The 12721-nt window shown below is 39.9% G+C and overlaps 1 protein-coding gene across 5 annotated transcripts in view; it reads right to left on the bottom strand.

Moving 5' to 3' along the window:
* MCUB (mitochondrial calcium uniporter dominant negative subunit beta) overlaps window positions 1-12721 on the bottom strand; it is a 95260-nt gene that overhangs the window by 11266 nt on the left and 71273 nt on the right. For 3 of the 5 annotated variants that reach the window (XM_086407026.1, XM_086407024.1, XM_086407027.1), the window contains 3 exons: window positions 8934-9009; window positions 8246-8416; window positions 4288-4392 (listed from right to left, as the gene is read on the bottom strand). In XM_086407026.1, the coding sequence (XP_086263152.1) occupies window positions 4288-4392; window positions 8246-8327 (187 nt within the window). In that variant the 5' untranslated portion in view covers window positions 8328-8416; window positions 8934-9009. The remainder of the gene's footprint in view (window positions 1-4287; window positions 4393-8245; window positions 8417-8933; window positions 9010-12721) is intronic. The other 2 variants (XM_086407025.1, XM_086407028.1) reach the window with 1 other exon arrangement.

Here is a 12721-nt window from a genome sequence, read left to right as displayed (position 1 = left end):
ATTGGAGAAGGAAATGGCAACCCACTCCAGTGTTCTCGCCTGGAGAATCCCAGGGACGGCGGAGCCTGGTGGGCTGCCGTCTATGGGGTCACACAGAGTCGGGCATGACTGAAGCGACTTAGCAGCAGCAGCAATGACCCAGTGGCTCAGAGAGTAAAGAATCAGCCTGCAATGTAGGAGACCTGGGTTTGATCCCTGGATTGGAAAGATCCCCTGGAGAATGGAAGAGCTGGTGGCTCAATGGTAAAGAATCTGCCTACAGTGCAGGAGACATAAGACACGTGGGTTTGATCCCTGGGTCAGGAAGATCTTCTGGAGGAGAGTATGACAACCCATTCCAATATTCTTGGGCTTCCCTTGTGGTCAGCTGGTAAAGAATCCTCCTGCAATGAGAGAGACGTGGGTTCGATCCCTGGATTGGAAAGATCCCCTGGAGAAGGGAATGGCTACCCACTCCAGTATTCTGGCCTGGAGAATCCCTTGGACTGTATAGTCCATGGGGTCACAAAGAGCCGGACATGACTGAGAACTTTCACTTCACTTCACCCACTCCAATATTCTTGCCTGGAGAATTCCATGGACAGAGGAACCTGACAGGCTATAGTCCATGGGGTCACAAAGAGTCGGACACAGCTGAGCGACTTTTACACACAGTGAATATAAAATACACTTTTCAAAAAGTCAAAACCAATTGAGTATTAAAACAGGAACAATTCACTGTAAGGGAATCAAGGACGCAGAGCTTTACTCTGCAAGTGGGTGCTCAGATAATTGGTAAAATAAATGTAAAGTTGACAACAAGAGACTGGTAATAAATAATTTCAATATATATTTTAAGAACTTTAATGAGATCTCAAAGCTCCTTTCAACTTTCTGCTTGTGTGATATTTTAAATTTCCTGTGTACATCTTGTTAATATCATAACTCAGTCCATTTAATTATGAACTTTAAAGTCTTTAGAAACTACTATTTCTGAAGAATTTTATTTTTCTCAAACTCCCACTAAGCTATTTACTTTCAATTTGTGAGTGATAAATTGGAAATTTTGTCTGAACTGTTAAACTGATGCATGAGCAATTAAATGAAAATAAGAAGCTTTAAATTTAATACTTAGAAAAATGTAATAGATCACTGAATAGATATCACTGTACTCATTTATCCAACTGCAACTGTGACACTTTATGAAGTCCCCCCAAAAGCTATTGAGAGTAATATTGAATAGATGAATCTGTAATTATCTCAAGTAAACATTCATATTAAAAAAAAAACTTTTTTGTTTAATAATGAAGGTTAATTTTCATTAAAATTTAAGGATATAGAAGAACATTTTATAATTCTAAAGCAATTGTTCACTGTAATTGATTGGATTATTATATTCCTTAGATTTTAGATGGTTTAAGAATAAATTTGATGTTTTTCCTTCTGGCTTACTTCACTCTGTATAATAGGCTCGTTTCATCCACCTCATTAGAACTGATTCAAATGCATTCTTTTTAATGGCTTTTTAAACACCAATACAGTATACTAACGCATATATATGGAATTTAGAAAGATGGTAACGATAACCCTGTATACGAGACAGCAAAAGAGACACTGATGTATAGAACAGTCTTATGGACTCTGTGGGAGAGGGAGAGGGTGGGAAGATTTGGGAAAAAAAAAAAAATTATTATGTCATACAGATTTTTCTTAAAAGTACTTTACCTGACTGAGGAAATTCCCTTCTATTGTTAGTTTCCTGAGAGTTTTTGTCATGAATTGGTATTACATTTTGTCTAAACCACTTTTTGAATCTCTTGTGATGATCATGTTTTTCCCCCTTTGTTTTGTTAATGTGGAGAATTACATTGCCTGATTTCAAATATTAAATTAATATTACATTAAAAAAATATAAAAAAATAAAAAATAAAAATAACCTATTGGCAAAGGTGAAAAAAAAAAAAAAAGAATTCTTGAACATGTGGACATTTGAATCTCTAGAGATTTTTGTCCTGCTCCAGACCCGTCAGCCTAACTGATGACAAAGAAGTATTTCTCAACCTGAGAAAATCCTAGAGCTGGATGGAAAATGACCAAGTACTAAGGGTGAGCAACCTGACAGCCCAACATGCAAATTGTTGAAAAACTTTTGTGATTTGTAATCCTTAAGTTTGGCTTTCGTTTGGGGAAGAACTGCTGCCAATAAAATTACACTGACTAAAAAAAAAAAAAAAAAGAATAAATTTGATTTTTAAGAAAAAAAAAAAAGAAACAAGGCAAGCATCAGAATCTGATATGGTAGGGATTTTGGAATTATCAGACCAGGAAATCAAGACAGATGTGATTAATATGGTAAGGCCCATGATGGGAAAAGTAGGCAACGTGCAAGAACAGGTTTGGCCATGACTTTTAGATACAACAGCCAAAGCACAGTCCACAAAAGAGATAACTGATAAACTCAGATTCATTAAAACAAAACCCCTTCTCTGCAAAAGACCGTGACAACCAAATGAAAAACAGTGGGAGAAATACCTGCACAATAGAGATCTGATAATGAATTGTTACCCAAAATATACAAAGAAACCTTAAAAATTAACAACATGCTTAAAAAGCCGGTCAAAGGCTTGAAGAGACACCACACGAAACAAGATATATAGATAGTAAGTAAACATGTGAAATAGTTACCAGGCAAGTGCAGACTGAAACAAGGAAATGCTGCTACTTCACACCTTAAGAAAGGCCAAAATCCAAGACACTGGCAACACTAAATGCTGGCAAAGATGTAGAGCAACAGTAACTCTCATTCACTGCTGATGGGAATACAAAATGGTGCAGCTTGTTTGGAAGAGTTTCTTACACAACGAAATATATGCATTATACGGGCAATCATGCCCCTTGGCATTTACCCAAAAAAACTGAAAAATTATGTCCACATAAAAACCTGCATACACATTTGTAGCCATTTTATTTGTAATGGTCAAGACTTGGAAACCTCCAAGATGTCCCTCAGTAGGTGGACAGATACATAACCTATGATACATCCAGACAATGGAATAATAGCGCTCACAAGAAATGAACTGTAAAGCCATGAAAAGACGAGAAAACGTAAATGCATACTACTCAGTGAAAGAAGCCAGTCTGAAAAAAAGCTACATATTGTACCATTTCAACTATACAACATTCTGGAAAGGCAAAACTATGGAGACAGGAAAAAGATTAGCGGCTGCCAGAAGTTAGGGGTTAGGTAGAGATGAAGGAGGAGCACAGAGGATTTTGGGGGCAGTGGAACTATTCTGTGTGAAATGACAATGGAATGGTGAATCCATGTCATTATACATTTATCAAAACCCATAAAACAAGCCAGAGATAAATTGGAAATCTGGAATTGACATATACATACTACTACATACAAAATAAACACTATCTGCCAGGATTTGCTCAAACGTGTGTCCACTGAGTGAGTGATGCCATCCAGCCATCTCATCCTATCTGTGAGATAGTGGCGGTCAGGGAAGCCTGGCATGCTGCAGTTCATGGGGTCTCAAAGAGATGGACACAACTTAGGGACTGGAAAACAACAATAAAGCAACAGGGAACTACATTCAGTATCTTGTAATAATCTATAACGGACAAGAATCTCAGTCATATACACACACACACACACACAACTGAATCACTGTGTGGAACTCTGAAACACTGTAAAGCAACTACAGTTCAGTAATAAAATATAGCCTTAAAACTTGGTGTATGTTTTACATACAACACCAAGAGCAAACCATAATGTAAAGTATGGACTTGGACTGATAACGATGTTTCGATGTAGGTTCATGACAAAAAGAAATGTTCCATTCTGGTGTTTACAGTAGGGGAGTCTGCGGGGAATGGGTACATTAGTATACAGGACCTCTGTACTATCTGCTCAATCTTGCTATGAACTTGAAACTGCCCTTTAAAAAATAAAGCCTACTTAAAAAAAAAAAAAAAGAGCTAAAAACTGTACAACAGTATACACCCGAGTTCCTGATTTTCAGGTCCACTTCTTCTTAACCCAATAATGTCAGATTAAGCATTCAAGATCCTAGAACAAAGTCTTAAAAGTCTAAAAAGAGTATGTGAGACTACATTAAGCCCTGACACCCAACTTCTACCGATCACTTCTACCCTCGCTAGAAAAGCTTAAATACTGGTTCTCCAAAGCGTTCTTGGTCATTTGGTTAATTAAAAAGATTCTCAGGATAAGCCTGCTCCCTGAAAAAAGGCCCACAGCAACAGGGAAATGTGAAGATAGTTCACAGCTGTGCTTCTTACCTTTCTTAGGGCACTGTACATCATATGTTATTTTATCAATAACAAGTTTAAAATCATTCTTTAGCAAAATTTCCATCAAGGTTGAAGCTGCAATTTCAGTGCCATCTGAAAATACAAAAATATGTCCTTGTTTTAGAATAATAAGAACCATTTTTCAACAGGTCTTTATAATACAGCAGTGGACATTTGCCTTTTTGGGTGGGCAGAAGCTCCCCAATACCCAATACTGTTCCCACTGGGAGTAATGCTCCCAATACTGCCCGTTACCCTGGACCAAGACGAACAAGCAGACCCCCCATCACCCCCTCTCTGTCAGCAGGGCTGGGGTCCAGACTGACGCTCCTGGTGAGACTGGACAGTTCCTACAGACAGTCATGCACAGATTCCGGGGAGGGAGGCAGGGACTCATCGCAGCAAGGCCATTGGAGGCAGAGGTGGAGGCTGGGGGACGGGGTGCCAGCAGCAAAGCCCGCCAACCATTCCCAGGCTAACTTCTTCACCCACGGCCTTCTGTGGCTCCTGCCGTCTTCTGAGCCTGGTTTTCTGTCAGTTCCAATTAGAAAGCCTGCTGACACTCTCCTCAGCTCAGCCAGTGTCCATCTCTGTGGCTTATGGCCAAGCCCCTGACTTCATGGTGGAGGAACACAGGTAGTTAACATTTTAAAAAAGCCCACCTTTCTCTTATTTTTTTCGAACTTCCTTTGTGGCTCAACTGGTAAAGAATCCACCTGCAATGTGGAAGACCTGGGTTCGATCCCTGGGTTGGGAAGACCCCTGGGAGAAGGGAAATGCTACCCACTCCAGTATTCTGGCCTGGAGAATTCCACGGACTATACAGGCCATGGAGTCACAAGAGTCAGACACAACTGAGTAACTTTTGCTTTCCCTGGTGGCTTAGACAGTAAAGAATCTGCCTGCAGAGAGGGAGACACAGGTTCAGTTCCTGGGTTGGGAAGATCCCCTGGAGAAGGAAACACAACACATTCCAGTATTCTTGCCTGGAGAATGCCACGGACGGAGAAGCCTGGTGGGCTACAGTCCACGGGGTCGCAAAGAGTCAGATGCGACTGAGTGACTAACACTTTTATTTTTAATTACTAAAGGTGAGTGAGTTGTATTGTTTAAACCACCTCAAACCACGACCACACAGGGCTGCCTCCCTTTCTAGCTTAGGAAAGATGAAAAGAGGCAAAACTGTGGCAGGAGCAAGCATGCACCTGTGTGGCATGTTTAAAGGCTGGAGAGAGGCAGGAGAGATTCTAACAGTGATTTCAAATATCCTAGGAACATTTCAGAAAAAAAAATCTCTAGGAAAATTTCAACATCAGTGTGCTTTGCACAGCTTCCTATCTAGCCTAGCTGTTCTTATATTTTTGAAGTTTAATGTAACCCAGGGGTTAAGATTCAAACTCATTGAATAATAAGCAAAAAAAAGTGCTGGGAGGGGTTTCTCTATCATTATTCTTTCAGAATAGTCTATACATGATTACCTGATATAAAGTCCAAGACGTATATTCTCGCCTGGCCTGGTATCTGCTTGGCTGCATTCAACCAGAGAGGTTTCAGCTACACTAATACGCATGGTAAGAGTAACACTGCTAGTAAAATCAGGAAGAACCCGGATGCCTGCCTCCTGTCTGGTTCTCAGCAGTTCTTTTGTTCCAGAAGGCAGCAAGTCAAGTCTGCACCTGGGTCTGTTCCTAGAATATGGCTGTTTGGGTTCCTGTTCATCAGCTGGGGTGAGATCATCTTCCCAGGAATTGCCAAATAACTCCACCCACGTTATGGGCAAAACTGTGACAAGCTTAGAACACTCTTTTCAAGCCCAAATTAAATGCCGGCAAATTCCACCCACAGAGCCTCTTAAAAAAAAAAAAAAAAAAGATCAGCAACACACCAAATCCATTTTATCTGATTTGCAAGTGTCATTTAAAAATTTACATTTAAATGACTTCAAACCTGCTCCTTAAAATAGTATAATAAAAAGAAATCAGCCGAGTATGATTTCTCAGTTGAAGTACTACATTCTCCTTTATACTAATACAGGATCAGCTAGAGACGGATATGAAACACTTTTAAGGAGCTCATGATACAGTGATGAATTTTTCACCTATTCTTGGGCAAGTACTGACATGAACCCCAAGGAAGTGTTTTCACTCAGTCCAAAGAGCACCTGTACTCTAAGAATGCTGGTGCTTTTCTGGCGCACACTCCATGTGAGCACTGTGTTTGGTGCCCTTCTGAATTCTGCCTCTTCTGAGGAAGGCAGGCCTTGCCCCGTAGGGAAGGCCCCGGGGATTCGGTGTTCCTGCGACTGGCAGGAACACGTCCAGTCAAGGATGAAGTATTAGGCCATTGTGGCCACAGGGCTAAATCCTCATTTCTCTGACCTTGGTTTTACCAGGAAGAAACTCCCCTTCCAGTTGAATCCAAAGTCCTTCCAACAACCTACAATGGAGGCTTTCCCTAGTCTGCCCTACCCCTCCTACCTGTATCCAGCTCCCTCCCTTTACGGCTGAGGGTGGAGTTAGCTCCCACCTGAGGGTCTCTGTCTGGAAAGCTCTTCTCCCATCCCTGTCATATCTCTTCCAGGTCTTCACTCAAATGTGACCTTAGTGAGTACCTCCCCCAAACGCACACACTCCCACCTCCCCATGACTCTGCCTTTTCACTGGAACACTTATTATCTAATATACAAATTTAAAGTTTATATAATTTATAAATTATTTATTTTGTTTCTTTCTCCTTGTAAAATGTTAGTTCCATAAGAACAGGAGTTTAATCTCTATTGTTCTTTGCTGTCTCTAGCATCTAGAACAAGGCCTGGCATATAGGATTAATACACAGGAACTTCAATTAAATAGAGTCTGGAGACCAGAAGGGGGAGCTCTCACACCCTGTGGGCACTGCCCAGCAGGAAGAGGGCGCCTCCTCTTTACCAAGGACCCAGCCAGTGAAAAGCCAGGGACCCTCTGTTTGCTGCTGTCCTCCCCGCTTCCTTTCCTTCTTCAGAAGCGTCCTCCTTCCCTCGTCTTGCAAATCCTCACACGTGACTCATGCGAGTGGCTGCAGACACTGAACTGCAGTTCTCCACTCTCTGCAATAAAGCCATCTTTGCTGGAGAAATATCTGGCAGTCTATTTGTTTCAGGTCACATCTGTTAGCTGCTCAATGCTTGTTAAGTAAATTAGTTGTTAATCTCTACTCTTCCAACTTTTATATCTATCCCTTAATTGGTTCTGAACTTGGACAGAACCAAGTTAATTTCCTTTCCAAAACTGTCATAGTGATCATTAACTTTAAAAAAAGCTTATTCTAAGAATGTAAATACTACAATAAAATAACAGTGCAAATTTATTCATTTATTTATATTTATAGTAGCCTGGTATATCGGGCTGGGGTAAGAATTCTTTATTCTCTTTTAGGGGCCGTAGGGCCTGCTTTTATGTCCTTAGATCATACAAATATAAAAGCTATATGCTACATTTATTTAAAAGTCTATCTGATTAACTACCTCTGCTGGTATCATACTAGTTTCCTGAGAATTAATTCTGCCTATTAATTCTGTCAAAAAACACTCTAAAACTGCTTTATAACAAAGATCAATGAACTATTTGTGTATTATTCACTGTCTATTTCAATCATGGAGCCTGCATTTCATTTTCTAATTATTCACATTTCTTACAGAAAACTAGATGATAATTACTATGTCATTAAAATTTTCTCAGAGAAAAATCTGGGGGCTAAGTTTATGAAATAAATAACCAAAACATGAATTAAACTTCCATTTCTTTTTTATCCATTAGAGTTCATTTTTTTTACATCACTCATGTTCAAAAATGAAGGACTCAGTAAAGACCAACCATTTATTATATAATAATTTTGTAGAAAGTAAAGAAACAAAACAAAGGTTCAAAAGAAGAAAAAAAGACAAAGCTGGAAATATATATATATATACCTGCTGTGAAGATGGCAGCTGTTCTGATACCTTTGTCTTCATTTTGTAGGTCCTGAAGGAATGAACCCACAGTTGATAACATTGGCTTGACTACAAATTGACAGCGCTCTTTTCTGGACGGCAGAGTAAGTGTTATCAAGGGAAGGCCATGTTTATAACTAACTGTGATTTCTGTTAGGAAAAAAAAAGTTGATAATAGAGGATGGATAAAATGTACTTTTTAAAATAACTTTAAAATTATTACTAACCATTATGAACAAAAACTCTAGAAGGTATACCTAAATATGGAATTCATAACCCTCTGAATTCCTGTAATAATTTGTATCACTCCTATAGTGCTTTCATTATACTAGTTAACATATTCCCCCCACCATTCTATTAACATTTTATTAAGTGTGTACCACACTTTGTTATAATTATCTGCTTAGAGTCTTGCCAGGTAAAAATGTACTGAGGGCAGAAACTACTTCCAAGTCATCTCTAACTCCTTTGATTACTGGGATGGGAGTTTGCCAAAAGACATCAGATCTTATGGGAGCAGAGAAGGCAGAAACTGAACTCTGATGGGGGAAGAGTGGAAGGGGCAACACAAGAAAAGTCTGTTTTGCTCAAAACTCACATTTCTCACTTAATTTAGAAAGATGAAAAATTAGCCTGGGGAAATCACGGAAGTGATAAGAAAGCTTACCATCAGATGGCACCAGTGTACTATAAAGATTTGATTGATAGAATTTCAGGTTTCCACACAGTTTCACACACAAAACCTGTAATGATATAAATGATTATCCATGTATAAGAGTATAATATAAAAGGTAGGGGAAGGTAGCAACTACCCTCCTATAAAATGTTTTTTAAATGTAGGTGGTAAAAGTTAAAGCCCCTCCCTTTACTTCTTCACAGACCCCCAACTTTCCCCAAAGATAATCACAGTAGAGATGACGAAGACTCGCTCCTGGACAAACTTGAGTTGGGATCCTCTGAGCCTGACTAAATCCCAACCTGTGCATGTCCTCTGGGAATTAAGCAAGAATACTGTCAAGTTAGCTTAGCCACCCCCTTCCCCCGCCACACAGCCCTCAGTATCTGGTCCTCCACCATTCCCCAGGTATTATCTGATCACCCCAGTCTGTCTTCAACAAGAATCCTGCCAGGTCAAGTTAGCAAAAAATTACCCTATCCTGTTAGTAATTTCCCATCCACCACCTCCCCGCAACGTGTGCCCAACTTTGCTCCTTGGACACAAATCCCCACTTTTCCCATGGCAGTCCCCCTGAATAAAGTCTACCCCACATTCCTTAACAAGTGTCATGAATAACTTCCTCTTTCACAGTTTTGGTGTATAGCCTCCCAAATGTTTTTCCATATGCTGCCACCTTCACGTGCAAGTTAAATTTTATGCTAGAGTTAAATTTAATGCTAAAGACAGTTTATAAGTCAGGTTCCTAGATGCCAATGATGATACATTGCTCATAAAGTACTTATTGTTTAATGTGCTGATGAAGTTTCTGTACTACTATTGAAGAAATCATTTTAGAGGCAGTCATTAGACAACCAGGAAATGCTGAAAGCAGGTAAAGTGCCCAGGGGAAAATATCAAAGCTTTCTCAAGCTTCTGCATACCGAATAATCATCTGGATACCATAATATTGTCCATTGCTAAATAAACAGGGCTTGTTAAAAGCACAGCTTCCTGGACTCCACTCCCAGAGATTTTTGATCTAGTTAAGTCTGAGGTAGGGGTATGAGATTTTGCATTTTTTTAATATAAATTTATTTAACTGGAGACTAATTACTTTACAATATTGCATTGGTTTTGCCATACATTGAAATGAGTCCACCATGGGTGTACATGTGTTCCCCATCCTGAACCCCCCTCCCACATCCCTCCCCATCCCATCCCTCTGGGTCATCCCAGTGCACCAGCCCTGAGCACCCTGTCTCATGCACTGAACCTGAACCGTTTCACATATGATAATACACATGTTTCAATGCCATTCTCCCAAATCATCCCACCCTCACCCTCTCCCACAGAGTCCAAAAGACTGTTCTATACATCTGTGTCTCTTTTGCTGTCTCGCATACAGGGTTATCATTACCATCTTTCTAGATTCCATATATATGTGTTAGTATACTGTATTGGTGTTTTTCTTTCTGGCTTACTTCACTCTGTACAATAGGCTCCAGTCTCATTCACCTCATTAGAACTGATTCAAATGTATTCTTTTTAATGGCTGAGTAATATTCCACTGTGTATATGTACCAAAGCTTTCTTATCCATTTGTCTGCTGATAGACATTGAGGTTGCTTTCATGTCCTGGCTATTATAAACAGTGCTGCGATGAACATTGGGGTACACGTGTCTCTTTCATTTCTGGTTTCCTTGGTGTGTATGCCCAGCAGTGGGATTGCTGGGTCATAAGGCAGTTCTATTTCCAGCTTTTTAAGGAATCTCCACGCTGTTCTCCATAGTGGCTGTACTAGTTTGCATTCCCACCAACAGTGTAAGAGGGTTCCCTTTTCTCCACACCCTCTCCAGCACTGACTGACTGTAGACTTTTGGATGGCAGCCATTCTGACCAGAGTGAGATGGTACCTCATTGTGGTTTTGATCTGCATTTCTCTGATAATGAGTGATGTTGAGAATCTTTTCATGTGTTTGTCAGCCATCCGTATGTCTTCTTTGGAGAAATGTCTATTTAGTTCTTTGGCCCATTTTTTGATTGGGCCATTTATTTTTCTGGAATTCAGCTATAGGAGTTGCTTGTATATTTTTGAGATTAGTTGTTTGTCAGTTGCTTCATTTGCTATTATTTTCTCCCATTCTGAAGGCTGTCTTTTCACCTTGCTTTTAGTTTCCTTTGTTGTGCAAAAGCTTTTAAGTTTAATTAGGTCCCATTTGTTTATTTTTGCTTTTATTTCCAATATTCTTGGAGGTGGGTCATAGTGGATCCTGCTGTGATTTATGTTGGAGAGTGTTTTGCCTATGTTCTCCTCTAGGAGTTTTATAGTTTCTGGTCTTACGTTTAGATCTTTAATCCACCTTGAGTTTATTTTTGTGTATGGTGTTAGAAAGTGTTCTAGTTTCATTCTTTTACAAGTGGTTGACCAGTTTTCCCAGCACCACTTGTTAAAGAGATTGTCTTTTCTCCATCGTATATCTTGCCTCCTTTGTCAAAGATAAGGTGTCCATAGGTGCGTGGATGAGAAATTGCATTTTTAATAAGCCCAGGATTATACTCAAGTTATAGGCGTGAAGACCATACTTCAGAGTAGCTGGGTTCTAGAAGACCCTCTGTGGCTTTCAGGTCACTACTTCTAAATTTCAGCATAGAATCATTTTGAAATCCCAATTTTAGTGCTGGACAAGGGCTACTGCCTTGAAATGATATTCAGTATCAGGTCAAAAGAAGACTCAAGCTTCTCTTTCATCGCATCTTTTTCCTAAATACAATCCTAACCACTTCACTTAAAACCCTGAAGACTTCAATAGCTTATATAAAGTACTGATAGAAAGCACAGTGACCCCATAGTTGAAAAGACTGGTATTCTCTGATGGCAGGAGATTACAGATAAGTCATAGGACTGTGCTTTTGTTCTCTGAAGCCTTAGGTGGGGATACCCATATCTTGTGGGTCTTGTGGAGTCAATATAAAGATTAAACAACACAAAGTATCGAGCAAGGGTCAGTACAGTCTGTGAGCCTCACCTGAGCAGTACAGGCCCCCTCCCCTCTACAGCTCCATCGCTTATTATTCTCTTTCAGCAGGAACTTGGGCCCCAGCCAGATAAGCTGTGTGCCACTGACATATTGAAATGCCTTCTTTATTCCCTTCTGCCTAACAGACCCTGTCTTTCCCTCCATGCCCAGCTCTAAGTCCTTCTGCAGGGTCATGATGGTTGAGTGTGATGGCTTTGCCATCAGAACCAAGTTGGAATCCCAGCTTCAAGATACACTAACTGCCATGATCTCTGACATGCAGAGGAAGTTTCAGGAAGAAATGGGTTGTGAGAGAAAGAAAAGGGTAAGTTTGCTAGTAGAAAAAAAGAAGAGAAAAAGAGCCAGGGCTTTAGTAAGAAAAGGAAAACAGCACTAACATGAGAAAGATCTGTTTGAGTTTCAAAGTAAAAGGGAGGCAGGTGTTAGTGGAAAGGAAATGTATTATGATCACATGTTGGGCCAATTAACAAGATCAGATTGCTTTGAGAGTTTTAACATATTTTAGATTATGTATCTTTATTATTAAGTAAAACAAGATGTACTTCCCACTCAAGACAGTATAAATACTTAAGCAACACCTCTGCTCCATGTTCAAAAAGAATACACGTTCCCCTTGTAGCAACACCAAGAGCAAAACAATGTGATAAGCAAGACTCAAGCAAGTAGGGAGTCCACTAAGGTTCTCTATTCATAGGAAAAGGGTTTCAATGGAAAATGATGCACTGTTTATACGACACTTTCCTTGGGGAAGGGAGTAT

This window comes from Bos grunniens, chromosome 6 (genome assembly GCF_055505025.1).
Source record: "Bos grunniens cultivar Pamir isolate PY7600 chromosome 6, Bosgru_T2T1.0, whole genome shotgun sequence".
Lineage (NCBI taxonomy): Eukaryota > Metazoa > Chordata > Mammalia > Artiodactyla > Bovidae > Bos > Bos grunniens.
Note: the sequence above shows the minus strand (reverse complement) of the source record. Positions and strands in the feature narration are given on the sequence as shown.